The 24,910-nt window shown below is 44.4% G+C and overlaps 1 protein-coding gene across 2 annotated transcripts in view; it reads left to right on the top strand.

Annotated features, from left to right (window-relative positions):
- APAF1 (apoptotic peptidase activating factor 1) overlaps nt 1-23,906 on the top strand; it is a 57,588-nt gene extending 33,682 nt beyond the window's left edge. For both annotated transcript variants that reach the window (XM_076068112.1, XM_032956851.2), the window contains exons 18-27: nt 448-576; nt 1,508-1,633; nt 3,783-3,905; nt 4,971-5,093; nt 6,373-6,498; nt 7,966-8,091; nt 15,964-16,095; nt 19,127-19,255; nt 21,816-21,941; nt 22,143-23,906. In XM_076068112.1, the coding sequence (XP_075924227.1) occupies nt 448-576; nt 1,508-1,633; nt 3,783-3,905; nt 4,971-5,093; nt 6,373-6,498; nt 7,966-8,091; nt 15,964-16,095; nt 19,127-19,255; nt 21,816-21,941; nt 22,143-22,412 (1,410 nt within the window). In that variant the 3' untranslated portion in view covers nt 22,413-23,906. The remainder of the gene's footprint in view (nt 1-447; nt 577-1,507; nt 1,634-3,782; nt 3,906-4,970; nt 5,094-6,372; nt 6,499-7,965; nt 8,092-15,963; nt 16,096-19,126; nt 19,256-21,815; nt 21,942-22,142) is intronic.
- Nucleotides 23,907-24,910: the final 1,004 nt, after the last annotated feature.

The following is a 24,910-nucleotide window of genomic DNA, read 5'->3' as shown; positions in this document are numbered from 1 at the left end:
ATGGCCCTTGGCAGAAAAAAAGGTTTCCCACCTCTGATCTAAACGCATGTTTCTAAATATAAAGGGAAAAGTCCACGCGACCATGGGGACAACACGCAGATTCCAAATATATAGGCGTCGGGGTCGGTAGCGAACCCACGACCTGCTGCATATCAGGCTCAACCAAGTTAATTTCCATCACCCAATTACTTTATTTTTCACGCAGTCTGGTGCGAACAGATTTCTACCTTTTACCCGGCATATGTAATGTACGCGCGTGTTGCGATTCGTCCTTGGTCAATGAATTTCCCCAGGTCTCTGTCGCAAATGACGCCTCGATAATCCCCCTACTCGCGCGCGGCCCTAAACGAGCTCGGCAACGCCGCCCTTGCGCCCTGGGCAGCAGGTGGGGCCGGCCCCCCAATGTGGCCGGGATTCACCTGTGGGGCGGCGTCGTTGTCTCGCCAGGTGTTCAACGCTCTCACGGTCGCGTGCGAGAACGTGCTCAGGACTCACGCCCACTGCACCATCCTGGCGGTGGCCTTCGCTCCCGACAGCCTGCACTGCGCCGTGGGGCTCTCCTCCTACTCCCTAGAGGTACCGGTGCTGCAACGTCTGGAACAGGCGGCGCGCCGCTCGTGAAGATCCGGTGATTTTCCTGCTCAACCGAACGTCGAGGCGTTGGTGCTTGTCCCGTGTTTATTACAGCCCTGTGTCAGCGGCAGACATTCCACATTCCTGTAGCGAGGGCGAGTCTATCCGTAGGGCAACCGCTGTTGACTTCCCCACAATGTGGTATTCGTTTTATCAATCCCTGAGAGAGATGATGCGCCGAGTAGAACCCCAACCGTGATTTAAACTCGTAAGCTTCCGCTTGCGAGCCGCAACTACCGCTGAGCGACCTGGCTGTATTGATTACTGTTAAGCAGTCACCTGCGGGTCACCAAGTTTCTGCTCCACACTCAAAACTCGCTTATTGTTCCCTAGCTCGCCCCACGACCCCTTAATTTCCCCCCATAACTGCCACCATTACTTTTCCCTCTTCATATCCTCATGATATGGCTTTCATTCATTCCCCATTCATCCGGTCCATTCATCATCATTTACTGCCATCAATTTCACTTTCACCGAATTCACACATCAGAGATTGGCCATTGCTTCCTCTCATCTATTTAATTCACCTCATCTCCACCATTACAGTCATATGTATCATTGTTAATTCTGTTTTTATATATCGCCTTAGATAGGACGCAGAAAGGCACCCGAGCCTGTAATCGAACACAGGACCTTCTTGCCGTGAGGCCCAAGTGCTGCCACACTGCCGCCACAATTTGGAATTAGAAACGTGAGAACCCTGGACATTTCCACAGCTGTGTGTGGGTGGGGGGAGATTCCTGGATGTGTAAGCCAGGGTGCGCTTGAGTCTTTTTTCGTTGCGCGAGCCGTTGGCCAGCACTGGGCAGGTCGATTGCGCAGTGGGCCGACCTCGCCTTGCGCCCGCGTTGTCTGTTCTGCGTCGTCCTCTCAGATGTGGAACGTCAAGAGCTGCCGTAAGACGGCGGACTACCGGGGTCACGTGGGCTGGGTGCATGGCGTCGCCTTCTCAGCCGACGGCTCGTGGCTGCTGTCCGCCTCGGAGGACCACACAGTCTCCGTGAGTGCCCTCATTCTGAACTTGAAGGAAAGGCTTTTTATCTTTTACACTGTTGCTAAGCACAGCCCCGAGGGATCAACACGTGAAGCGGCCCAGAAACAAATGGCACTAATAAAGTTGTAAATAGATTAAAGAGTTATCATGTTTATAGAACTGAGCAAGGTTTTCATGAGAGGGTGGGGAAAAGAGACAATGGTAGGGAATTCCAAAGTAGAGCAGTGGAAGGGAAGAAACAAAGAAGTGAGGTGACCTGCAGTGTGGTGAGTGAGTGGTGGAGTTGGTGAGTGTGAGGTGGGTGAGTGTATGGGGAAGTGGGTGGTGTATGGGGAAGTGGGTGATGTAGGTGGGTGAGTGAATGCATTGTTGTGACCTGCAGTGTGGTGGTAGAACACGGTATGGGTGAGATAAAACAGTCAGTCTGGTAAACCGAGCCCTCAACATGGGTGTGAAGGCATCGGTGAAGTTCACGGAAACAGTAACCATGGTAGAAGCGAGAGGAGTGACAAGGAGGTGTCTGGCTGCCAGTGTTGCGAGTGACTGGACTGAATCGGTGAGTGCTGGATCATCAGTTTAACACGTAGGCTTTCGCGACCAATATTATTCATAATAAAGGTTTTTGGGTTAGATCGCGTTTATTTATAAATGTGTCGTAACCCTCCACCACCCGACACGGCCAATCAGCAAAAAAAAGTGTCACGTTGACAAAAGACAAATAATTCACTACTTTAGCCCACCGGTGTGTTGAAGAGTGAATCCACATTTACAGTTTGAGTACGACGTTTCGCTGGTAAATACATCCAGCATCATCGGGCAATTCGCCAGAATGGTAAAGCCCTCGCTGGCTCCCGGTTTTATATAGAGCAGCAGGGTGACGTCATCACTTAACTCATATCAGGTGCAGTGATTAGAGGGGGGGGGGGTATTGTAATTATATAATCGATTAGTAATCAGTCATTGGTTATGATTAAATTGAGAGGAATAAGAATAACTTTAATCGCTCTGACAGCTACAGACTTAGTGCGGCCTGGAAGCGTATTATTAAATAATACACATTACATTTTGATTTAAAGAATTACTAATCTACAACTCATTACTAATCATAACCAATGACTGATTACTAATCGATTATATACTTACAATACCCCCCCTCCGCCTCTAATCACTGCACCTGATATGAGTTAAGTGATGACGTCACCCTGCTGCTCTATATAAAACCGGGAGAAAGCGAGGGCTTTACCATTCTGGCAAATTGCCCGATGATGCTGGATGTATTTACCAGCGAAACGTCGTACTCAAACTGTAAATGTGGATTCACTCTTCAACACACCGGTGGGCTGAAGTAGTGAACTATTTGTCTTTTGTCAACGTGACACTTTTTTTGCTGATTGGCCGTGTCGGGTGGTGGAGGGTTATGACACATTTATAAATAAACACGATCTAACCCAAAAACCTTTATTATGAATGCTGGATCATCACTCTACCTGACCGCTTCGCTCTGAACTCTGTAGTAGCGTATATAGTATTTATTACTGTAGTAGCGTATATAGCTACTGTAGTAATCGTATATTGCTGTAGTAGTGTATATAGTATTTATTATATGTTCATTTTTATTTATAGTTATCAATATTTTTGTGGTTATATATTTATTATATTATTCTGCTTATTGTTCGTTTGTTATTTTTTCTGCTGATATAAATTTCCAGGTGATGATAAAACACTTCGTTTAGCTATCATTTGTGATAGCCAGGTCGCTTCTGAAAAAGAGATACAGTAAAACCTTGGATTGCGAGCGTAATTCGTTCCGGAAACCAAAGCACTCGTATATCAAAGCACTCGTGTATCAGTTGTGATCACGTGACGCTCGGCAGACAAAGCGTATATGTACCACTCGTATTGCAAGACCTCGCTCGTTTATCAAATTAATATTTATTTAAAATTTTTGCTCGTCTTGCAAAACACTCGGAGACCAAGTTACTCGCAATCCAAGGTTTTACTGTAACATCGCAGAGTGGGGCCTTAACTTGGTGAAATAAAAGCAATTAATAATTTTTTGGTTTAGTAAACGTGCGCCCCTTGCGTACGCATGTATGTTGAACTTCTTTCGCACCGTACGTGGCCAGCCGCACTAATCGGAGGTGCGTGTACACAGCTGTGGCAGGTGAACGGGGAGGAGAGTGCGGCCGGCGTGTACCTCAAACGTGACACGCACACGCTCTTCCGGGAGGACGGCTCTCTCCGTATCGCTGCTCCTGACATCAACAACTGCCTGCGGGTATGGGAGCGTAGACCGCCTCGATCTGCGTGCAGTTCTGTGTTCGTCAGCACGCTTAGCCGCCTTTTTTTTTTAGGTTGAGGGGGGGGAGGAAGGGAAAGTTCGAGTCGATCCAAGCTTTCCCCTCCCCACGTTCGATTTGCGTACATTTGCATTTCATTTGCTCATGAATTGGTGTTCATTGCACATTGTTTAGACATACAGTAATCCCTCGACGACCGCGGCGGGTCAGATTCCTGGAAAATGCCGCGGTAGGCAAATCCGCGGTTTGTGAAGTGCAAGGAATATGGAAAATAGGTTGGGGGAACCACGGCCATCGTCATACTCATCATAGCTTAACTAAGTTGCCTGTTTATTAACTAAACACCGAGTAAAATACAGCGCATTACACAATAACATAATAAATAATAAAGGAACATTAAATTAAGTTTACGTAACCTATGATATTAACGATGATGACAATGAGATGATGGAGGAAGGGCTGATTAGAAGGAGGAGGGGCTCAGCCCACCCCCCTCCTCCAGGCCACAGACGCAACGTGAATGTGGTTGCGATGTTACACGGTCTGTGCCCTGCGAGAATTATAGTACGGCATGTACAACAAATAAGACGGACAGCTGTTCAGCCTCGGCCCCGCAAAATCTGTAACAATGACGTTATGCAATAACATGAGGTCATGATGTAATGCAATGATGTAAAACCCATGTCGTGTGGCTTCCTTAACACCGTACTTACCTGTGGATACTCAAATTTAGTCGATGGATGATACATATCACACACACACACACGTGTGTCAAAGGCACAGGGGCAGCCCTGCATTTGCTTGCTCATTCAGCTGCTGGTGGAACGGCCTCCACCGGCGTGAACGCTCGAGAGTGTGTTGGTCTGCTGTACCACGTTGACCAGATGTTATAAGAGGTCGGCCTTACCCACACTTTACCCTACCACCCACGAACTGCTGATTGATTTAACTGTGGTGTAGCCATGCATAACGCTTGGTCGACAGAGGCGGGGAGGCAGGGAAGAGAGAAACTTGCATTGTTGTGTGTGTGTGGGCGGGTGTAGGTGGTTGACGAGACGGGGCAGGTGGTGAGCGTGAGCGACCCACTGCCATCGCGTGTTCGCTGCTGCTGCCTGAGCGGGGATGGAAGAATTGTGGCGATGGGCTGTGAGAGCGGAATCATGCAGGTTTACACGCACGCAGACTTCATTGCGCAGCACAGTGTAGTGGTTGTGGTGGTGCGCTACGAACCCGGGGACCCACGTTCAATTCTCGCTCACTGCCAACATAAGAGACGAATATCTGAAGCGGTCCTGGGCCTCCCCCTAGGCTGACTTAGCCTCAAATGAGTACCTGGTGCGGTAAGACAAAGGCGGCCGGGCGTGGTGCTGGGCACCTAGCTCCTCGTGTGCCGTGCCGGCCTTCATCGGTGCTCGCTAACAACACTTGCCCCAACAGTCTGTTTAGGCTATATAGGAGGGGGATCTTTGTCTTTGTAAAGCGGTGGAAAGGTGCATGGAGCAGTGGTGCAGTTAGTGCGCTGCGCCACAAGTTTAAAGTTTAATCTGTTTAACCCAGTGAGAATTTAAGAGGCCAGGATAGTCTCATTTGGATCACCAACATTACAAAAAAATCACGTGACATTGGAGTGCGAAAATAAGCAAATAGAAATGAGAGAAGAAACATACGAATGCATGTTAACCAAATTATTAGGTGATGTTGCATTGGCGGTGGTTCACTTGCACAAATATCACAATTGTCAGCTAATTGTCAACTCGTTCGTCAATAACACTGTAGCCTTAGCATTTTAAATGTGTAATCAGGGACGTTTTGGAAAATTTCACTTCGTGGTAACACAAATGAAATTTGGCATTCCTCCAGTAAAAATGAATATTCTTATGCTGAATGTATTCTGATTCCGACATGACGGGCACATATCTCAACCTGTTGGAGGCCGTCCTTAGGTTGACTCAGTCTATCTGGTGCAGCAGTCGACAACAGCAGAGTGACCACAATAACCCCCTCTGTGTACCGTGTTGGTTTTCAAGGTGCTTGCTTAACAGCACTTGTCCCAACGGTCTGTAATGGTTATACAATTAACCTTTGTATTTTTTCTGTAATTTCAGCAAACCCGGATTTGATATCTCGCCATGCATGTTCATCAAAAGATATGTTTGAACCTGCCCTTGCTCGTCCTTAAGTCGATTCAGCCTTACACGAGCATTTGGTGCAATGCATGACCATCAACAATGGAAAGACAAAGGTAGCCAGGAGTGGTTCAGGCCACACCACTTCCCCCACCCCCCGTGCACCGTGCTGGCCCCCGTAAGTTTCTCATAGCGTTGGTCACCTAAGTCCCTCTTGCAAATGAGACTATTCCTTGTCTCTAAAGAGTTTTCATCCGGTTCAATATAATAAACTTAACTTGCCCCATAGTTTGAGGGATCTGTTGTGTGTGTGCACCAGATTGTGGACACAGAGAGTGGCAACATCCTGCACGTTTTGGAAGGGCATACAAAGTGCGTGAGACAATGCCAGTTCCTGATGGACGGACACGTTCTCCTCTCCTGTTCCGATGATGCAACTCTGAGGGTGCGTGATTTCACATGCACTCAACTTCCCATGCACTCAACTTCTCATGCACTCAACTTCCCACGTGCATACACACCCGTGCGTCACAGCAAGAAGCCCCTGAATTCGATTCCTGATTCGGACGCCTATCTGTGTGCACAGTTTGTATGATCTCACCACGTTCTGTATGAGCTTACACCACCATGTTCTGTATGTGATATCCCCCGTTTCCTGCCATATCAATTTTTTTTTAAATAAGTAACCATTATTGGCCAAAAATTCTGATGCTGAAAAGTTACCTGCAAATTTACTGAATTCGGATGACAGCAACCCCACTGGGCATCACCCAAACTTTTGTGACACAAAGGGGAAACGTTTTTCACATCGAGGAGAACGCCTCTCTTCTGTGACGATGTGGAAGATAGGCCGCATATAAGAGGATTCACAGACACTAGATGTTTCCACTCTTAATTTATAGCAGTGCATGAGCTGCGTGACAGTGGTAAATAATAAAACAGGAACATCGGCATGGGGTCTCTCATGTCCATGGGACGTGTTAAGAGTGAGCAGGAGGCTTTGTGTGAAATAAGCCATGGCCCAGCGATAGTGTGTTCGCCGCTTGTCACAGAGGCTCGTGGTACGTATCCGGCAGGCCATCCTGGTTAATGCTGCGGATGTACGTCAAAATCCCCTTACGTCGTTCGAAACGAGTAGGCAGTTGTGTGTGCGCTGTGTTCCTAGTTTTCCGAATTCGCAAAAAATTACTTGCAGATGACTCACGAATTTTGATTACAAACATAGCAATCATTGCCCCTTACTGGTGAACTATTGCCCACTGCTTGCAGGCCGGTGCTTAGTCACCTATGTATGTACTTCATGTTGAACTACTTTCGCACCGTCTGTAGCCATGAGATAGGGGCTTCACTTTTAATTGACATTGGAAGGGAATTATTCTCTATGATGACCTTGACTCTAATGATGAATATTCTTGGTTCTTTCGGTAAAGTCACGTAGAAGGGAAACAATAAAATAATAAAAATATAAAACAATACAATTCTCACGACGTTCCGACTGCAACACAAGCAATCATCATCAGGTGTGAAAACCACGAGAAAATGTTCTTGTTGTGGTTTTTTTCACACCTGATGATGATTGCTTGTGTTGCAGCCGAAACGTGAGAATTTTTATTGTTTTATATTTTTATTATTTTATTGTTTCCCTTCTACGTGGTGACTTTACCGAAAGAACCAATAATATGAATCCCTGCAGTCACGAAAGCTTTAAATCAAAATCTAATGATGGAGTCGCAGTCAAAGGTGGGGACGTGCCACGAGGATGTTAAGGCTCTTCGAGTCGTCGAGGCATTTAAGCAATGCCACATAAATGCAAATAATATTGTTACGAGAATGTCAACTTACTTCCAAGTGAAATTGTAATTATCTGCTCTTATAAATGGACGTTGAATGAATTGTCTTCCATTGTGCTCAGATGTGGAGGTGGAGGGAAGGGGGGGGGCAGTGCTCCGTGCTTGACGAGCACACAGAGGACGTGAAGTGCTTCTGCCTTCTGTCCCAGAGCCTCCTGCTCTCCTGCTCATTTGACGGAACCACCAGGGTAAGGCCTCACCGCGGTAGCCGCACACACTCGCAAAATGTATTCAAGTGCAGCCTTTTTTATTATTATTGAGGCAATGTGCGGGCCCGTTATGTGTACACACCGTTAACATAAGTCAAACCGGTTACGAAAATCAAGGGGACGAAAAGATGCGGAACGGGCTCGCTGCCCCAGACCATACGGGGGGGGGGGGGGGTCTCACCGAAGAGGGAAAGGGTGACTTTTTTTTAGTAAAGGGGAAGGGATGATGAAAGGAGAGAGGGATTTAACCGAAACACAGCTGACATAAAGAAGAGCAAAACATAAAGGACGACAAGACGAGTATTTTTTATTTCCACCCCTCCGAGTCCGGCTCCCGTCTAATCTGCCGTTGTTTTGCCCCTTATCTTCGGTCCCTGTCTCCCGACCCTCCATCCTGAAAACTTATTTCAGGTGTTGTATGAGGGGTAAAGTACAGGCTTTTATTGTTTACTCAGGAAAGCCATGCTGAGTCTCAACCCTTTTTCAGGAGGGTCCAGACAGGTTTTCACATTATAGATTGGCATTGTTGCTGTGTGTAACCAAATGTAGTAATTTGCGGGTAGTATTTCAGCATTGGAATGTCACCAGTTGCATTTCATGTAACCTTTATTTTCCTTTCGTCAAGCAACCTTAAAACCTTTTGATTAAAGATGTATTTTTGGGTTAGGTTTTGATTTTTATTCTGACTTCTTGGATCTTGTCTGAAAGAAGTTTGGCTCCGGTTTCAAGCAAAACTTTGTACAAAGTGATACATTTGTGAATATTGTTCAACTTATCCAAACACTGCAACAATAATTATAATCGGCATGTCAAACGCATGTCTGACAATTGATTTTTTTGGCTGTCGGTGGTGGAGGGTCTTACCACACATATTTGGCCAAATCTATGAATTAGAAATCTTAATCTTGGCTGCATTAATCCTCGTGTTGCATGTATATGTTGAACTTCTTTTGCACCGTACATAGCCAACCATGATAATCGTAGGTGCGGGGGGAAGGACAACAAACTAAACACCAAAAGTAGTTCAAAATAAATTATTTCATTCGAGACTGGTTATAGCGGTGTATGTTAGCTAAAGCCAATACTTCCCATCCTATTAATTTCTTCGCGTTCCGTACAGACGTTTAAATGTTATCCTTTCACAAATGTGGGTTTTCTCCGGCCACTTTAATTCCCAAGCAAAATACTGCTTAAACGAGAATTGGTCAAACATATCACTCCAAGATCCTGCTGAGTCTTGAGACTTGGAAAGGCTTTTTTCGATTAATAAATTATGGTAGAATTATTTATTTCCTAACTATGATCAGCTGCTTCTCACCACGTCATTGTCAGTGTCTTGACTTTCGACGTTCGTGATTTTCTCTTCTCATCCGTCCACTCGGCTGCTCTTACCAGGTTACCGTAACAAGTTGATATGACCACATCTTAAATTCCTATTCTCTTAGCCACACGTATATTCAGTGAAAAATAGTATCAGTCCCTCCCTCATCTCAGGCCCTCATTAATTTCAATCTATCTCTGAAATTCCTCCTTTACTTGTCAATCAATACACCAGGGCATGTTATTATAATTGGGTGCCATGGTAGCGAGATGTTATCTCCCTCGCCGGATATGCAGGAGGTTGTGAGATTGGTCCCGACCCTAACACCTGAATATTTGGAGTTTGCATGTTCTCTCCATGGCTGCGTGGATTTTTCTCTCACATTAGATAGATTTATTGCTTTAAAAAAATATTTAATTTGACAGGTATTGTGTAAATCTATGCACCTATGTCTGTGCTTACCACCTTCAAGAAAACCTGCACTCACCCGTGTGGTTGAATAGCTCACACGACCTAAACGGTGTGGGAAGTACGTTATACAGAAGTGGATCACCTGCTGTATATTTGGAGTTTGCATGTCTCTCTCCCCCTGGTCGTGTGGTCCTCCGGTTTTTCCCTCCACATTTAGAATACACATGCGTTTTGAGTATTTGACTGCTATACATTTACACGTGATGATAAGCCACTTCATTGAGCTATCATTTGTGATGGCCAGGTCGCTTTTGAAAAATAACTACATAGCTCAGTGGAGCCTTACCTGGTAAAATAAACTTTGTTTTTTTTAACCCAATATCAATGATCACAACAGGGGGCACATATAGACAAGGGTAATAATCAGCATGACAGAGGCAGGGGTGTGCCATCTGGGTATGTTTCTAACTTGAGCAGGAACAGCTTGAGGTGTACCAGGTAAAATATATATCTAGGCAGACGATGGGGGCCGAGGGAGCGAGCTTTTTATCGGTGGATGAAATTTCGTCAAGTTATTCAAACAGATGCATATGCACTCAGGAAGGCCTATGTCGTTTAGCGATAAGCTCCATTCAACGAGAAAATAAATATTGCGGGGATTGCCCTCAACGGGTGTCTCGGTGATTCACTTTTCCATCACCGCATTCCCTCTGCCAGAGAAAACGGCGAAAGTGTTGAGAACCTACCCATGAAAGAGGCGTACCTGAGAAAGGGGATATGGATGGGAGGTTTAAAAAAAAAAAGTGTACTTCGTTAGACACCGACCCCCTTATGGGCAGCATGGCCAGCCGACTCACCTCACGTAGGTAACAAACTACAATGAGGGTTCGTGATCTATTCAGTTGCCTAATTATAGCTTTTCTCGCTACGACGTTGACAATTTTGGAGTAGCGTGTGCTGTGGCTTGGACACTCCCAAGCGTTTCAGACCCCAAAGAGGGGATTCTGCCGAGGGCCATAAATATTTTTTGTTCAAATAGTTAAGTGTCTTGATAAGATCTAGTGATATCCAGGCACAGACAAATGGCATGCAGGTATGTCTATATAGTTCCCCGCAGGCACCTAGGGCAGTCTGGGTATTAATTTGTTTAACTTTGCCCTCCTCTCATTAGTGAGGTAAGTTCTATGTAAATAAATAAAAAAAGTTGAAATATTCTTAGTTTTTTCGGTAAAGTCACGTTGAAGAGAAACAACAAAATAACAAAATATATATAAAACAATAAAAAACAAATTCTCACGACGTTTCGACCATAACTCAAACGGTCATCATCAGGTGTGTCGGTTTGCATAAATGTATTTAGAAAACGGCATATTTATTTATTTATATATATATAAAAAAATAACGTTTGCATCACGCGCAGCGATTGGCAGTTTGCCCAGGACTAGTCCATCTATTTTTTGAAAAGAGGAGGGGGGAGACAAAATTTGTTTTTATGTATGCTGTCTGAAAGCCACTGTAAGCGTGAACAATCAATCAAGAACTGAAATGATCTATCAAATCTTTCCAATGATTGCTAAGATAGAATCCATCTTCTCGGTTGAAATTGTCTCTGTGCTTGTATATGTGGATAGCCTCATGAACGAATCTCTCATGGAAGCCAGATGGCTTACAAAGAACCTCCGTCTTGGAAAAGTCAATGGCATGTGAGCCTACTGAATTAGAACAATGATCTGCTACGGCCGAGGTGTTGGTCCTACCGTGTTTAAGGTCTGCTTTATGTTCACGAATGCGGTCCGAGATATGGCGTTTGGTTTCTCCAATGTAACTACTACCACAGAGGCAACTTAGTTTGTAGACACCAGGCTATTGTATGTCCGGAATCACATCTTTTACAGACGGAACCAGATCACGGATTTTATGTAATGTGTTGAAACGGACCTGGATCTTGTGTTTATTCAAGATTTTGGAGATCTTTTTTGTGATCCCAGCAATGTAGGGTAAAGTGATGGTTTTGAAAGGCTCCTCAAGAGGGTTCTTCTTCATGGTTTGAGTGATAGCTTTGCGGATTGTATAGTCGGAGTTACCATTAGCCCTAAGAGCTTGGTGTACGTGCTTGAGTTCACTGCTTATGTGTTCCTGGTCGGATATGCATTGGGCTCTATGATACAGAGTCTTGATGAGAGAATTCTTCTGTGATGGATGGTGGTGGGAATCCGGTTTCAGATAAGCATCCGTATGGGTAGCTTTCCTGTAGACAGAGTGGCTCATTGAACCATCAGGTCTCTTTTTAATTAGGACATCCAAAAAAGGTATCTTGCCATCTATTTCGACTTCCATGGTAAATCTGATGGCTGGGTGTATGGAATTGATGTGGTCGAAGAATTGGTCTAGAGCAGGCCGGCCATGTGGCCAGATGACAAAAGTGTCATCCACGTACCTCTTCCATAAGGTTGGGCGCAGAGTGGCAGTCTGGATGGCGTCAGTCTCAAATTTCTCCATGAAAATGTTAGCTATAACTGGAGAAAGGGGGGAGCCCATTGGGGTGCCCTCAGTTTGTTTGTAGAAAGTTCCATTCCAAGTGAAGTATGTATTGGTTAAACAGTGTCTCACCAGGGGGGGTACCTCAGTGTTTAGTCCTTGATGAACCAAGTCTTCAATGATTGCAATGGTGTCAGGTACAGGAACCTTGGTGAATAAGGAAACTACATCAAAACTGACAAGCAGGTCGTCTGGGGACAGGGAAATACCCTTGATTGTTGATACCAGGTGAGTAGAATTTTGTACCGCAGAGGTGGTCTTTCCAGTGAAAGGACGCAGGATTTCAGACAAAAAACGAGCTAGTTTGTAGGTGGGGGAGCTGATAGTAGAGACTATGGGACGAAGAGGTGTATCAACTTTATGTATTTTTGGTAAGCCGTATAATCTTGGTGGCCTGGCAGCAGAAGGTTTCAACGAAAACTGTTTAGATTGATCAATTAATGCGGTTGAATCAGAAATTATTTTGTTGGTTTGTGTGACGAGGCTGTTGGTGGGATCTCTTTTTATTTTTGTATAACTACCATCGTCGAGTAATTCTTTAATTTTGTTGTTGTATTCTATTTTATCCATGATGACAGTAGCATTGCCTTTGTCAGCTGAGAGAACTACAATATCATTCCTCTTTTTTAATTTATATAATTCAAAACGCTCATCTTTGCTGAGGTTGCTAGCTGGCATCTTAGCGTTTTTGAGGGTTGCAGCGATTTCAGATCTTGCTACGTCTGCAGCGATGTGACCCAGGCCCCTGAGAGCAACGTCTACTTGGGCAATTATATCATTAACTGGTATGTGTTTAGGTGTGACTGCAAAGTTTAGACCTTTAGCTAAAACGGATTTCAGACCATCGGAAATAGAACTGTTACTGCGATTAATTACGACTTTATTAACGTCTAACTTTTTGGTGTGTGGGTCCGGTCTTTTGTTGAAGAGGAGGTTAAATTTGGAAATCAGGTTTTCCTTACATTTGGTCGACATAGTAGCAGCTGAAGAGGCAGTCATATTGTCTACATGTTCCCAATCCGATGTGGACATTATTGCCGTCAATGATAAGAACTAGATCAGTTAGACAAGACACTCTACAAATCACACTTATCATTGACGGCAATAATGTCCACATCGGATTGGGAACATGTAGACAATATGACTGCCTCTTCAGCTGCTACTATGTCGACCAAATGTAAGGAAAACCTGATTTCCAAATTTAACCTCCTCTTCAACAAAAGACCGGACCCACACACCAAAAAGTTAGACGTTAATAAAGTCGTAATTAATCGCAGTAACAGTTCTATTTCCGATGGTCTGAAATCCGTTTTAGCTAAAGGTCTAAACTTTGCAGTCACACCTAAACACATACCAGTTAATGATATAATTGCCCAAGTAGACGTTGCTCTCAGGGGCCTGGGTCACATCGCTGCAGACGTAGCAAGATCTGAAATCGCTGCAACCCTCAAAAACGCTAAGATGCCAGCTAGCAACCTCAGCAAAGATGAGCGTTTTGAATTATATAAATTAAAAAAGAGGAATGATATTGTAGTTCTCTCAGCTGACAAAGGCAATGCTACTGTCATCATGGATAAAATAGAATACAACAACAAAATTAAAGAATTACTCGACGATGGTAGTTATACAAAAATAAAAAGAGATCCCACCAACAGCCTCGTCACACAAACCAACAAAATAATTTCTGATTCAACCGCATTAATTGATCAATCTAAACAGTTTTCGTTGAAACCTTCTGCTGCCAGGCCACCAAGATTATACGGCTTACCAAAAATACATAAAGTTGATACACCTCTTCGTCCCATAGTCTCTACTATCAGCTCCCCCACCTACAAACTAGCTCGTTTTTTGTCTGAAATCCTGCGTCCTTTCACTGGAAAGACCACCTCTGCGGTACAAAATTCTACTCACCTGGTATCAACAATCAAGGGTATTTCCCTGTCCCCAGACGACCTGCTTGTCAGTTTTGATGTAGTTTCCTTATTCACCAAGGTTCCTGTACCTGACACCATTGCAATCATTGAAGACTTGGTTCATCAAGGACTAAACACTGAGGTACCCCCCCTGGTGAGACACTGTTTAACCAATACATACTTCACTTGGAATGGAACTTTCTACAAACAAACTGAGGGCACCCCAATGGGCTCCCCCCTTTCTCCAGTTATAGCTAACATTTTCATGGAGAAATTTGAGACTGACGCCATCCAGACTGCCACTCTGCGCCCAACCTTATGGAAGAGGTACGTGGATGACACTTTTGTCATCTGGCCACATGGCCGGCCTGCTCTAGACCAATTCTTCGACCACATCAATTCCATACACCCAGCCATCAGATTTACCATGGAAGTCGAAATAGATGGCAAGATACCTTTTTTGGATGTCCTAATTAAAAAGAGACCTGATGGTTCAATGAGCCACTCTGTCTACAGGAAAGCTACCCATACGGATGCTTATCTGAAACCGGATTCCCACCACCATCCATCACAGAAGAATTCTCTCATCAAGACTCTGTATCATAGAGCCCAATGCATATCCGACCAGGAACACATAAGCAGTGAACTCAAGCACGTACACCAAGCTCTTAGGGCTAATGGTTACTCCGACTATACAATCCGCAAAGCTATCACTCAAACCATGAAGAAGAACCCTCTTGAGGAGCCTTTCAAAACCATCACTTTACCCTACATTGCTGGGATCACAAAAAAGATCTCCAAAATCTTGAATAAACACAAGATCCAGGTCCGTTTCAACACATTACATAAAATCCGTGATCTGGTTCCGTCTGTAAAAGATGTGATTCCGGACATACAATAGCCTGGTGTCTACAAACTAAGTTGCCTCTGTGGTAGTAGTTACATTGGAGAAACCAAACGCCATATCTCGGACCGCATTCGTGAACATAAAGCAGACCTTAAACACGGTAGGACCAACACCTCGGCCGTAGCAGATCATTGTTCTAATTCAGTAGGCTCACATGCCATTGACTTTTCCAAGACGGAGGTTCTTTGTAAGCCATCTGGCTTCCATGAGAGATTCGTTCATGAGGCTATCCACATATACAAGCACAGAGACAATTTCAACCGAGAAGATGGATTCTATCTTAGCAATCATTGGAAAGATTTGATAAATCATTTCAGTTCTTGATTGATTGTTCACGCTTACAGTGGCTTTCAGACAGCATACATAAAAACAAATTTCGTCTCCCCCCTCCTCTTTTCAAAAAATAGATGGACTAGTCCTGGGCAAACTGCCAATCGCTGCGCGTGACGCAAACGTTATTTTTATATATATATATAAATAAATATGCCGTTTTCTAAATAAATTTATGCAAACCGACACACCTGATGATGACCGTTTGAGTTATGGTCGAAACGTCGTGAGAATTTTTTTTTTATTGTTTTATATATATTTTGTTATTTTGTTGTTTCTCTTCAACGTGACTTTACCGAAAAAAACTAAGAATATGAATTACTGCAGTCACGAAAGCTTTAAATCAAAATTTAAAGTTGAAATAGTTGAATGTGCTATCTGTGTTATGCTGTGTCTGCCACTATCCTGTTATTTTTCCACTTTACTTGCAGTTGTGGGACCTGAACGAGCTGTCATTAGTGCGGACATTTTGTGGCCAGGAGCCACACGCCGCCATCTTGTCGTGCCAGGTGATGCCCAGCCTAGGCCTCTTTGTCGTCACCTGCACCGATAAGACAGCACAGGTGAGCAAAGACAACTTACTTCACCTTTGCGCTGTTATACTATTCGTGTGAACTTCACTCGTTGGTATCTCTACCCGTGTTGAGGACTCAGTCAACCAAACACTCACTGTGTTGTCTCCTGTGGCTCACATGAACATTCAGGGCAGTGCCTCATATCAACTTTACAGCTCTAAGCCAGTGGTGGAAATTCCACATTAATATGATGGGGTGAGTCGATCCTTAGGACAGCCACTGTTGATTTCCCCAGAAAGTGGTTCTCAATTTATCGAACCCAGAGGGATGATGGGCTGAGTCAGCCTCAAACCAGGATTTGATCTCACAACCTTCTGATTCTATTATTTTTGGGCTGACTTTAATCCTGAAATTTGGCCGAACTAAAAACATTCCCATTGCCAGATTAATACTTCTTCTTTGGTTCTTTCGGTAAAGTCACGTAGAATGAGAATAAAATAATAAATTGATCAAATAAAATAACACAATAATATTCTCACGACGTTTCGGCCACAACACAAGCGGCCTTCATCAGGTGAAGGGACGAGACTGTCTGGTAGGACAGCGCTGGAGTGAAAGAGCCACGTTCAGATCACGACTTTTAAGCTGTGTGAGAGGAAACAAAGCGCCTTGACAAAGGAATTAGCATATAATTTAGCATTGAAATGGCTGAGTGATTAGCTTGTGACTGGTCACAGCAATAAGTTAAAAGTTAAAGCATACACATCCGCAGAGGCACCCCTTGACAAAGGAATTAGCATAGAATTTAGCATTGAAATAGCTAAGTTAAAGCATACACATCCGCAGAGGCACCCCTTGACAAAGGAATTAGCATAGAATTTAGCATTGAAATAGCTGAGTGATTAGCTTGTAACTGGTCACAGAAATAGCTACGTTAAAGTCAGAGCATACACATTCACCGAGGCACTTAGTACAAATCAAACAGGAGAATTTAGCATTGAAATAACTAGACGAAATTAGCATTGAAATAACTGAGTGATTAGCTAGTGACTAGTCACAGAAATGACTGTTGAAGTCAAGGCCTACACATCTGAGCTATTCACAGTACTATATAGTGAACCAATAAAAAACTAAAATATAAATTACCTTAATGTTATCAATAAACTCTATATTCTCCAATCAGCTAAGCTACCAACAATAAGTCGTTATATATCACAATGCTATATGGCGAAAAAATGGGTGGATTCTTACCCTCAACTTCAGCACCACGGATAGCTACGGGCCCCGTTCAGACGGACGAGTTCATCCATGGTCGGAACAGAGGAGGGGGAGAAAGACAGCTGCGAGGCGCTATTATACTCCATGTTGTAAACCATACCATTAACCGTGGTGTGAGAGGTATTAAGAGTCAATGCTGGCGAAAGAGCTGCGGTCTGAAGGTCATCGTAAAATACAATTAATTTAGAACAGAAATGGTTTAAAACATCTTTCCAATGGTTACTAAGCCAGAATCCATCTTCTCGGTTGAAATTGTCTCTGTGCTTGTATATGTGGATGGCCTCATGAACGAATCTCTCATGGTAGCCGGTTGGTTTGCAAAGAACTTCCGTCATGGAGAAGTCAATGTCATTCGTTCATAAGGCCATTCACATATACAAGCACAGAGACAATTTCAACCGAGAAGATGGATTCTGGCTTAGTAACCATTGGAAAGATGTTTTAAACCATTTCTGTTCTAAATTAATTGTATTTTACAATGAACTTCAGACCGCAGCTCTTTCGCCAGCATTGACTCTTAATACCTCTCACACCACGGTTAATGGTATGGTTTACAACATGGAGTATAATAGCGCCTCGCAACTGTCTCTCTCCCCCTCCTCTGTTCCGACCATGGATGAACTCGTCCGTCTGAACGGGGCCCGTAGCTATCCGTGGTGCTGAAGTTGAGGGTAAGAATCCACCCATTTTTTCGCCATATAGCATTGTGATATATAACGACTTATTGTTGGTAGCTTAGCTGATTGGAGAATATAGAGTTTATTGATAACATTAAGGTAATTTATATTTTAGTTTTTTATTGGTTCACTATATAGTACTGTGAATAGCTCAGATGTGTAGGCCTTGACTTCAACACACTCATTTCTGTGACCAGTCACTAGCTAATCACTCAGTTATTTCAATGCTAAATTCGCCTAGTTATTTCAATGCTAAATTCTCCTGTTTGATTTGTACTAAGTGCCTCGGTGAATGTGTATGCTCTGACTTTAACGTAGCTATTTCTGTGACCAGTTACAAGCTAATCACTCAGCTATTTCAATGCTAAATTCTATGCTAATTTCTTTGTCAAGGGGTGCCTCTGCGGATGTGTATGCTTTAACTTAGCTATTTCAATGCTAAATTATATGCTAATTCCTTTGTCAAGGGGTGCCTCTGCGGATGTGTATGCTTTAACTTTTAACATAGCTATTTCTGTGACCAGTCACAAGCTAATCACTCAGCCATTTCAATGCTAAATTATATGCTAATTCCTTTGTCAAGGCGCTTTGTTTCCTCTCACACAGCTTAAAAGTCGTGATCTGAACGTGGCTCTTTCACTCCAGCGCTGTCCTACCAGACAGTCTCGTACCTTCACCTGATGAAGGCTGCTTGTGTTGTGGCCGAAACGTCGTGAGAATATTATTGTGTTATTTTATTTTATCAATTTATTATTTTATTCTCATTCTACGTGACTTTACCGAAAGAACCAAAGAAGATGAATCATTGCAGTCACGAAAGCTTTAAATCGAAAGAATAATACTTGTATTTGTCAGTTCTAGGACTTAAAGTAAACATTTCAATTATAATTTCCGCTTTGATGTTTTTATATTTGGGTCACACTAACATTTTGTTCAGGTTTTGGGAAGAGATTCAAAGTTAAGTCAACATGCTCCAGATAAAGGTTCTCGGTGTGTTCATGTCGCCCGTGGACATGTTGAATGGAATTGAGGACGTGGTGATGGTGGAGCGTCGGTCACATGTCTGTATCATGAGAGCATGGGTCACGGTGAACAGTGATTTGTTTCCACCGCACCGTACCCAGGTGTGGCAGCTGGACGGTGGTGCGATGCCGCTGCACGTGCTACAGGGGCATACGGACTGCGTTCGCAGCTGCGGTTTCTCCCCCGACGGAAAGATCCTCGCCACCGGGGACGATGAAGGTTTCGTGATGGTAATGCAGCAGGAATCGAATAATCCACGCTAATGTGCAGGGAGGGGATCATGTCACAGAACCTGTAATCCACGGCGCACAACACGGAGGTTACAACTATAATCCGTAAAAAACAAAAATTCGGGCCGACACAGTGTGCCACGGATTACAGGAGGAAAGAGCTGTGTTATTTTTCATTTAAAAAATCACAGGTAACAGGGGAAGCACAGCATGTGACTAGCGGCTGTACTAATCCGATCTAAATTTGCGGATTAAAAGTATGTAATATTTTATGTGTGAAATAATATCTTGAATTTTTTTTAGACATGATGAAGTCTAAAAAATTCTGAAAGTATGACTTGTTTCCAGTGCGTTTACCCAGGTGGGGCAGGGGGATAAAGTACAGTGAGGGAAAAAAGTATTTGATCCCCTGCTGATTTTGTACGTTTGCCTACTGACAAAGAAATGATCAGTCTATAATTTTAATGGTAGGTTTATTTGAACAGTGAGAGACAGAATAACAACAAGAAAATACAGAAAAACACATGTCAGCAGCAAACGCATTCACCACTTATTGTTCGCGGTTTGAATCCGGCATACCGCCCTGATTAATAGTGCTGCTGTATTAACTGTATTAACCATAATATCAAAATGATTCGTCCTTGAGGAAAGCCTTAATGCCGATATTGCACATGGCTCTTACAGTCTTGAACTTTCCTCTCCTAGTGAACAGCTGTGGATTATGGGCCGTACCATTTCCGTGTCATTCATGAGGGCTGTTCAAATTTGGCTAATTTGGACCACGACGTCAGCACGTGATGGCCTACCAGTTTTTATGTGACATCACCAGATCTTTAACATCCACCCTGAAGCAGACCGTGTTATGGTTAATACAGTTAATACAGCAGCACTATTAATCAGGGCGGTATGCCGGATTCAAATCGCGAACAATAACTGATGAATGCATTTGCTGCTGGGACACGATGGTGGTGACGTTGGTGATGGGCACTGGGGACGATGGAGGCTTTGTGATGTTAATGATGAGAAGAAAAAGTCGTAAAAATGTTGCCAAAATTATCCAAGACCGAACATTGGTTAACGTGTGCATTGGGCCTAGTAATGTGGTGCGCATTTATGGTGGTTCCCTGTAACTGATTTCATCATCCATGATGATGGCAGGTCATGTGTTGGTGTGAGTGGCGTCAGGAATCACTGGGTTACGAACAAGACGCCTTCTTGATGTGACCATTCCTACAGCACGTGGACTCTACCTGACGTAGAGCACTTAGGGCAGTATTTTAATTTGAAAAGCAGCAACTTGTGTTGAGTTGTTTGCCAACATCTATGGCAGTATCTTTCAGCTTGTATGGCAAAAGTATATACGTCTCCACATATCTGTCATGTAACAAAAATAAGTGGGTTTTTTTACACATCCTAGCAACCACGTGACTTTCTTGAAATACGTTGCTTCAGCAGCATTGATTCAACACAATCAAACTCTGACCGGTTTTCACAACGTCCCATGTGATGTGATCAGCCTGTTTTTTGTCAGTTCAAGTTCAAACTGATATTCTGTTTAACCAGTTGAGAACCCAAGAAACCGAGGATTAGTCCCGTTTGCAAGACTGGCCTGGGTCACCCTTGTCAAGCACTGGTGCGGTGTGCTTGAAACTGCGTCTTTGTGTGGGCGTGCTGTGATGTCGTGGGAAACGGTAGTGTAGCGGTTAGCGCATTGTGCTACGAACCTAGTGACCCGAGTTGGATTCCCACTCTCACGGCCAACACCAGTGACGATTATCTGAACCGGTCCTGGGCCTCCCGTAGGTCGACTCAGCCTGAAATGAGTACCTGGTGCGGTGTGTAAACATCGCCACTGAAGGGACAAAGGCAGCCGGGACGTGGTGTTGGCCATCCACCCCCTCGTGTGCCGTGCCGGCCTTCATCGATGCTCGCATACAGCACTTGCCCCAACAGTCTGTTCAGGCTATACGGTGGATCTTTGTCTTTGCTGTGATATGAACCTTATGGAGGTACCCCGGGGTACCATAGTACCCCGGGGTACCATAGTACCCCGGCTCTCGCATAATGTCCATGATGCAGTCATTTTTAATCTGTTGATGGTCGGCGATTCGGCAATCGACTCATCTCGACGAGCTGTACACGATGCACCACTGCGGCGCGTACGAGCGTTCAGGGTTTCAGCGCAATCGTCCTCGCTGCATTTCGACATCGTGGAGTAGCACTGAGTTCGGATTGATTGGTACCCCAGTCGCGGAGTGAAGTGCACCCCTGGAAAAAATAATGTCCTAGAAATAAAATATTTAATTGCCTCGGCCATTCTGTATTATTTGGTACCCTGCGGTACCGCCATAAGGATCGTACGTGGAACCTTACGGTGTGTGTGTGAGTGTGGTATATGAAACGTTACGGTGTGGGTAGGCATTATATTGTGTGGTTGGTGTGGGTGTGGTGTGGAATGTGAACAGTTGCGGTGTAGTATGTCAAACATTTAGGTGTGGCCAATGTGATATTGAGTGCATGTGGTATGTGAAACGGTGTGTGGGTTTGCTCTGTGCTGCAGTTGTGGAGTGTGGAGAGCGGCCAGAAGTGGAGCTGCCAGCCGACGGCTCGCCATCACGCCTGGGTGACTCAGGTGTCCTTTGTGCGAGAGGGGCGGATATTACTCTCGGCAGCTGACAACATCAAAGTGAGCTATTCCTGATGTGCAACTCCTTCGGTGTGTGGCACTCTGCGCCTTCATCACTGTGTAACACCGTGCGGGCATTTGTGTCTATTTGTGTCTGTGTGTACACGTGTATTTGTATATATTTTGAAAGCGTCGATGCGTTTGTGTGCGCGTCTTTGCGTCTGTGTGCACGTGTCTGTGTCTTATCTGCGTGTCTGCCAGTTTTGGGATGTGGAGAGTGGACGTGTGCTACAGACGTTCTACCCTCGAGGGAGTCTCCTGAAGCGTGTGCACACCTCCCCAGACGGAAATCGGTTGGTCACCGTGGACTCCATTGGGCTGCTTTACATGCTGTCCCTGCTGCCCTTAGCCCCGACAGCGTCGACAGGACCCGTCCCACCAGCCAAGGCGAATAATCACGTGCAAAAGGAACCTCCGCGACTTGACTATGCAAATTTCAAGCAAGCCGAAGTGCCTGGCTCTGAAAATTAGCGAGGGTTTGAGTCCACGTTGATGTCTCACGAAGTGTGCTTTTGTCATGTAAACTGAAGACCTCTTCAACGTTATTTCCTGCTTAAATGAGCGTTGAGGCAGTGCTCACCTCCTGTTTACAGCCCTGAGCCAGTGTAAATGATACATTCCTATATCAAGGGTGGGTCTATCAATAAGATAACCACTGTTGACTAATGCACAAAGTGGTGCGTATTTTTATAGACTTTGGAGGGATCATGGGCTTGAGTCGAACCCCAAGCCAGGATTTGAACTGGCAGCCTTCTAATTGCGAACTTATTGCTCTACCAACTGAGCTACCTGGCTGGCCAATTATCTCTTGCCATATTTGCATTCCAATGTTTTTGTACGTGTTTTAAGTTTTACCAAAAGTGTAACTTTTGTATCTGCAGTGGCTCAAATTTTTGCAATTATCGGATTGTTTTACACTGTTTCTAGTGAATGCTATTGTGAGCCCGATGCTCGCGTAGTGATAGATAAGCAGTAAGCAGCAGGCAGCGGTGATGCAGAGGTAGAGGAGGAAAACAGTGCAGGAGGAAAATGTTGCAAAGCAGATGAGTAGGAGCTACCGGAGCTGAGAGTTTACTGGGATATGAAGGGATACAGACAATTCTAGAAGGCTGGCGAGGTCGATAAAATGGAACTGAGGGGGGAGAGTGGGAGGTGGGTTGGAGTGACGGACCGAACCGGAGTTGCAAAGCAGCGGAGATGCAGGGACAGGTCGAGCTTTGGGATGGTGCTGTTTGGGTTGGCGACGAGGGGAATTCGCTGAACATAGAAACTGGGTCAGAGAAGAAAATGTCACGAGTTGGTTATGGGAGATGCACAACAGCGGGTGACTGGTACCGTTCTGGCTAAGATACACAAAAGGGTTTTAAGACCAAACCTGAGAATGAGTATACAAGGTAGCTGGGAAAAAGCACGCAATGGTTTAACACTCTACCCACACTTAAGAGAGCACACCTACCTAATGTAAAGATAAGTCCGCATAAGCTGTGTAAAAAACCCGAAGCACACTTAACGCTGAGAGAACACACTCCTTGCACATGAGGCGAATACACACACATGATATAGGTATTGTTAGGTACGGGGAAATTAAAATCACTGTGAGAATTTGTAATGAGGCAGAGTACTTTATTTTTGTATTGGTGAATAGATTGGACACCGAAGAAGTTGGCAGTTTTCAGTACAGTTTTTGCTTCAAAGCAAAATACGGCAAAACGCTTCTCTCAACAAGGTCACATGAAATGTAAATGTGTATTTGTCGCTGTTAGCACCAAGAGTCAAATTTGTGTCTCTCCGTGTCGACAAACACCTTGAACCCTTGCTTGATCTCATTTGACAACCACGTGATCACGAAAAATGCCTTTGTAGTTGTGACGCAATCATCAGCTTGGTCCACGTCGCTACGGACCGGACAATTGTCACCACCGCAGAAATGGCTGATGAAAATAAATATCAACACTTTTAACTAAATATATCCTCTCAGTGTGGATATTTACGATGATGTTGGCTATTAACACTGAGGTAATTAACCACGTCCCTTTCCAATAACTTTACATGTGTCTAAGCATCTCTTATCTTATTACAGTACTAGCTTTACTACCCGGCTTCGCCCGGGATTTTGATTCACCACGCCCGGCCGCCTTTGTCTCCCCAGTGGCGATGTTCAAACACCACACCAGTTACTCGTTTGAGGCTGAGTCGACCTAGGTGAAGGCCCAGGACTGGTTCAAATAATCGTCACCGGTGGTGGCCGTGAGCGGGAATCGAACTCGGGTCGCCGGGTTCTTAGCGCAGCGTAGCGCTAACCACTACACTACAATGCGTTACGCTTCCACATGCGAGGGTCACGTGACAGATTTGACGTCACAGCTCACTTGCCGTGCAAAAAAAATGCATTATTGAGCCCCCCCTCCCCTAAAAACAAAAGTGTATTTTTATATTTTTTGCATGGTGAACAGTCTGGAAAGTACCCACATGGCAAATTTCAAGTTTGTTGCATGTCGGGAAGTACGCTAAACATTTTTAACAGACACACAATCACAACTTTACCTTTTATATAAATGGAGATGTTACAACAAAACAGCATCACTTATGCTTTCTGCCCTGTTCAAATGTGAGGTCTCAGCTGTGATGTCTCCTTCTCTGGCATTGCCATATTTCACCATCTGAACCGCGGTTTATGTATATATGTTGACCTTCCAACCGTGCTAATAGGAGTTGCGGGGATATTGATAAGGTAATTAGATCAACCCCCACCAGTGTGGCCCCCTTTCATGATGCCAGCTTGTCTGCGAGACATGGGGCGGATGCTCTGTGGCTACGTCAAATTTGATTTCACGCCTTGGTGCAATGACTCAAGATGCGCGTGCATAACCAAACCGAGATGCTCGTGGTTGGTAAAGAGGTCCTGTATATTCTTGGCTCTTTCGGTAAAGTCACGTTGAAGGGAAACAATAAAATAACAAAATATATAT

Source organism: Petromyzon marinus, chromosome 19, assembly GCF_048934315.1.
Source record: "Petromyzon marinus isolate PM22_M1 ecotype Great Lakes invasive population chromosome 19, UKy_Petmar_22M1.pri1.0, whole genome shotgun sequence".
NCBI classification, from domain to species: Eukaryota; Metazoa; Chordata; class Hyperoartia; order Petromyzontiformes; family Petromyzontidae; genus Petromyzon; species Petromyzon marinus.
The sequence above is the reverse complement of the archived record's forward strand: the minus strand, read 5'-3'. Positions and strand labels throughout refer to the sequence as shown.